The 4,965-nt window shown below is 38.9% G+C and overlaps 1 protein-coding gene across 1 annotated transcript in view; it reads right to left on the reverse strand.

Moving 5' to 3' along the window:
• Nucleotides 1-421: 421 nt before the first annotated feature.
• The window catches only part of LOC107712694 (ERBB receptor feedback inhibitor 1-like), a 10,870-nt gene continuing 6,326 nt past the window's right edge, over nt 422-4,965 (reverse strand). The window contains exons 2-4 of the mRNA XM_016518016.1: nt 1,902-2,093; nt 1,721-1,803; nt 422-1,414 (exon numbers count right to left, since the gene is read on the reverse strand). Coding sequence (XP_016373502.1) covers nt 474-1,414; nt 1,721-1,803; nt 1,902-1,957 — 1,080 coding nt within the window. The 5' untranslated portion in view covers nt 1,958-2,093 and the 3' untranslated portion in view covers nt 422-473. The remainder of the gene's footprint in view (nt 1,415-1,720; nt 1,804-1,901; nt 2,094-4,965) is intronic.

Consider the following 4,965-nt stretch of genomic DNA (forward strand, 5'->3'; position numbering starts at 1 on the left):
TTACTATTGTAATAGATCATTGTAAAATAGAATATATTTATTACTAATATTTTTATTTTAAGAACAACTGTAAAATTACAATACTAATTCTTATGGCTTAATTGGCTTCTTAATTTCAACCATTAAACCATCTACCATAGATTTTATTTTGGCAGAAAACCACAGGGAGACTGTAAAATATTTTGTTCAAGTCAAAATCCCAACTTCAGTTTCATTTTGATTAATCGTGCATCCCTACCAATAAAGGACATTTTCAGAGCTGTTCTGCAGTTTCCAGCAGTGGTAAACCAATACTTTTTGTTTTTCTTTGTGTGTAGTCCAGACATACTTATCCAATCCCTAAACAGACCAGCAATTCGTAACACTGATGAATCAGTTCAGTCAAACCACATATCAGTTTATATCCAGCCTTCCTTTTTTCCCACTTTAAACAAGCAAAATTCAGATTCTAACCACTCAATCACTAATAACCACTAGGAGTCTGATTCTTTGAAAAACCTCTCAAACTTGTCCAAGTACCCGGGCCGATGAGGAAGGAGGAAGTAATGGGTACTGCTGACTTGCTTACCATCTTCCATGATGGGTAGAATACAGGGGCTACGGGGAGCCAGCAAGCCCTCACAGCTCTGCTTGTGTTGAGCCTTACTGACATACTCCGGATAGGGAGCAAAGCTCTGAGTAGGAGGCATTACCCCGTTGATGTAAATCGGGAGACTTTTTGGACTAATGGCACGCGGTATGACCAGAGGGATGGGCTCCCTGGGCGGCACTTTGGGAGGTTTGTCCGCATCAAAGTCTTCGGTTGACGGCCACCTGCTGTCCGTGCTCTCACTGAAGCGAGGACGGATTGGGACGCGAGGCGGGACTTCAGGTTTCTCCTGCGGGTGGCTGTGGGGAGAATGGTGAAGGCTGGTCGGCCAGAAGTTGGCGGCCTTAAAGGATCCGGCAGGGCCGGAATAGGAGCGATGCAGCCGGCGCTGGGGTCTGTCTTGATTATGCGTTACGGTCTGCTCCCACTGAGGCTTCACCCCGCATTGATGTTCTCGTAACCCTTCATGATATGCAAAGTTTATCTGACCTTTTCCCCGAAAACTGTGCCTCCCCGATAAGCCATACTGGAAAGACGAGGTTTTAGGCACTAGACACTGGCTCTCAGAGGTGCTGGAAAAAAACTCCACCTCATTGTCTTCTGCTTCATCAGAGGACTGGTCGCCCATGTCCGGGAGGGGTGGGAGGGGCTTAGTTGTTCTCCTGGGCGAACAGGGGGGCATGTGTTCATAAACTGACAGTTTCTGTAAGGACGGAACCACCTGGTCTCCCGCAGGTGGGTGGCACTGAGAGGAAAACAGCAGCTGTGTAGGATTGGGAGTCTTGGGAGATAGACATTGAGGAGAACAAGAGCCAGACGTCCTTCCTGTGAAGTAAAACACAGAGAAAAGAAAATGAGGATTTGAGCCCAAACCCTCTAACATGACGTACACACTGAATGGTGTCATAAACCTCATTGAAGTTATTTTTCAATGGGTCCATCTCCTGAGATGGTGTCAGCCTCAACATAGGGAGTTTATCAAAGGATTCACTTATCAGCAAAGCAAATGACAATCGTACACTTCCTATAACCTTCTGAGCTTCCTGAGAAACATCCGCAACAGGCTTCGAGAACAGAGGGAGACTAGATTGTGATATAGTTGATAAAATTCAATATCAAGCACTCACTCACTTTCAAAGCCCACGTTTGCAGAGTTTTGTTGATACATTCTCAAGCTGTGGTCCATGGACTCCGAACCAAATCCAAAAAACAGCCTACAAAAGACAAAAATGGAAGGCGTCAATTCTGGTGACTGGAGAAGTAGATCTCTCATAATACAGTCGGTTGAGCTGAGGATTGCATTTACACTCACTTATCCATGGTGTCATGGTCATGGTGTTGATCCCAGTATGGTTGGCCTGAGGCCATAATGTTTAAGAGTGTGGAGGCTAGTTCAGGCCTGTGAGGGTGTCCACCTTTCTTGAACCTGCAGAACTCATAATCCAACCATGTGTAACAAAGACAGGCTTTTTACACTCCACTTTTCCAACAGCAATGGGAGAAACTGTATGAAGAAGAAAGTAGAAAAAAAGTTGTTTAAATATAGGTGACAGAAGAAAATATTTTAAAATATAAAATAAAATCATCTTGTCAAAATGGTATTTTTTGTAATAAATAAACAGACAAATAAATCATTAAAAGGTTATCTTCATTCAAAGCCAAAGTCACAAACTAAATGTTCCTTTTAAAAAGGGACCACTTTTAAAAGAAGTGAATACTTTTATTCAGCAAGGACACACTAAATCGATCAAAAGTGACAGTAATGACATTTAAACTTTTACAAAAGATTTTTGATTTCAAATAAATGCTGTTATTACTTTCAATGAATCCTGAAAAAAATTATCATGTTTACACAAAGATTTTAAGCATCACAAATGTTTTCAACATTGATATTAAGAAATGATTGTTAAGCACCAAATCAGAATATATTAGAATGATTTCTGAACAATCATGTGATACTGAAGACTGGAGTCACAGAAATAAATTACATTTTAAAATATATTAACATAGAAAACTGCTTTTAAATTGCAGCAATATTACATATATTACTGTTTTACTATATTTTTTGTCAAATAATTTTAGCCTTGGTGAGCGTAAGAGACTTCCTTCAAAAACAAACTTTTGAACAGTAGTGTACTTTATGTATATACTTATGATATATGAAGTACATTAATAATAATTTTAATGGCATTGCATCATGAACCTTGTATCAATGCTTGGACTGAAAAAACCACCGCCTTATAGCAAAAAGGTACTATCACTCGTCAAGCCTTTGCCAAGTGATCATTTATGCTAAAAAATAAAAATTTCCACTTGAAGCAATTAACATCCTAAATTAAAATCTAAATTACCCATTTAAACAGGACAAAAACATTAATTACACTTAAAAATGTTCTTTGAAGAAATTGATTGTCTTGCTAAAGCCACATTTGCCTTAAGATGAATTTTTAATGCCATTTTTCCATTGTTATAAACGGGCAGGCAAGCCGATATAACATATGAAGCTGTGGTGATGCAACATCAGTTCTTTAAGACATTACACCAAAACACAATAAAGCATCTGTGCTAGAAAACAAAACCATTCAGTGAGAAATGTGCTGGAATGCTTGAGCACAAGTCAGAATGTAATCAATGAAATACCCATGCAGGCTCCATTATGCAACTTATCACATGCTCAGCCTCGGTCAGAACCGTGAAAGGCAGAAACTAACAATCGTCAATTCTCCCAGTAAAGACCTCGATGCAGATGTGACGCTGAATCATAAATGGTTCTTTGTGTGTTTGCGTTGGGGAGAGTGCCTGTGCATTTTCAACATCAGTCAGCTCTTATCAGTGATGTTAAAGCCCTGCCATAAAGGCATGAAAGAGGTGTGAGGTAGGACGTCACCAGGGGGGCCTGGGACAGCAGCCAAAGAGGACGTACTGAATCTGATCCACTAACAGCATCTACAATGCCAAATAGTACAGTGGGGCAAATTACACATTAAAACCCAACACAACAGAAGGACACAAAATTAAGCTTTCACTACAAAGCCCCACTTGGACAGAACTTGGTTTTTTTTTTCTGTAGAAAGAAACATGTTTTACAGTAACTTATGATTTTTATTATTTTAATCCTGTCCTGTCCAAACAAAAGTGTGTATTTTTTTTTCTTGCACAACTTTTGGCTAAAATAAAAGCCTATTATTTTTCATTCATATTTGATTTATATATATATGTCCATCTATATACCACAACTGTAGGGATGTAACGATTAACCGTGAGCCGGTTGAAAATCGATTCAAATATGTGACTATTCAAATCAGTTGAGATGCTAAACAAATTGCGATTCAATTAGGGGTAGGAGTTTATATGAATGTATGTCTGAGGGGAACTTACTGCGTTTAGAAAAGTTTAGATGGTATTTTTTCTTTTCATCTTGCCTCTGTATAATGCATAGTAAATTTTGTCATTTAGCAGATGCTTTTATCCAAAGCGACCAAAGCAACTGTAAATACAATTTTACATACATACATACATACATACATAACTTTGCTAACAATGCACAACTAAAAGTTTAAATATTGTCATTGCATACAAATATTCACAATTAGCTGTAAGTAATCACAGTGTGTAAAAGACTATTTGGTAATGTGACTAGTGGGGGCGGGGCCGAGAGCCGTGGGAACGGAGCGAGGCCGGTGGAGTAATTGATAATGAGCGACACCTGCACCACTCACCGGTCTCGAGTCTCACGGAGGAGCTCCGGAAGGATAAAAGGGAGGAGTGACGACAGTGTCGGACGAGAGAGGACCAGGCCTGGATTTTATTTTGTGTTTTGTGTGCGGCAGTCGTCCGCGAGGGGCTGCCGCTTTACTTTCATTTTGTGTTTGTTTATTTTATTAAAGTCCAAAAATTTTCGCCGGTTCCCGCCTCCTTCTTCCCGACCTACGAACGTTGTTACAGGTAAATACTAATTACCAGCAAATTGGAAACAAATCAAATCTGAGGATGAGAGCTAACTTCTGTGTGTGTGTGTGTGTGTTATATTATATATTACAATATAACAATATAAAAGCACTGCAAACTTTATTATTAATATTCAGATAGAAATCTCCGTGACTGCAGTGCATTTATATTATATTATATTATATATTATATTTAGGGCTGTCGCGATTCGTCGATTTTATTTGACTATTCGATTTTTAAAAATCCTCGACTTCCATTTTGCTCGCGTCGACTAACCGGCAAAATACCGGAAGTGGTGCATTTCAGACGAGAATGTATAAAACACATTATTAGTCTTTTTTTCCAAGGCTGCATGATATATTAAACCCATTTAAAAATCATAATTAAGCATAATTGTGAATTCACAAACGCTACGATTTAATTAAATA

The sequence above is a fragment of the Sinocyclocheilus rhinocerous genome, unplaced genomic scaffold (genome assembly GCF_001515625.1).
Source record: "Sinocyclocheilus rhinocerous isolate Xijiao unplaced genomic scaffold, SAMN03320098_v1.1 scaffold418, whole genome shotgun sequence".
Lineage (NCBI taxonomy): Eukaryota > Metazoa > Chordata > Actinopteri > Cypriniformes > Cyprinidae > Sinocyclocheilus > Sinocyclocheilus rhinocerous.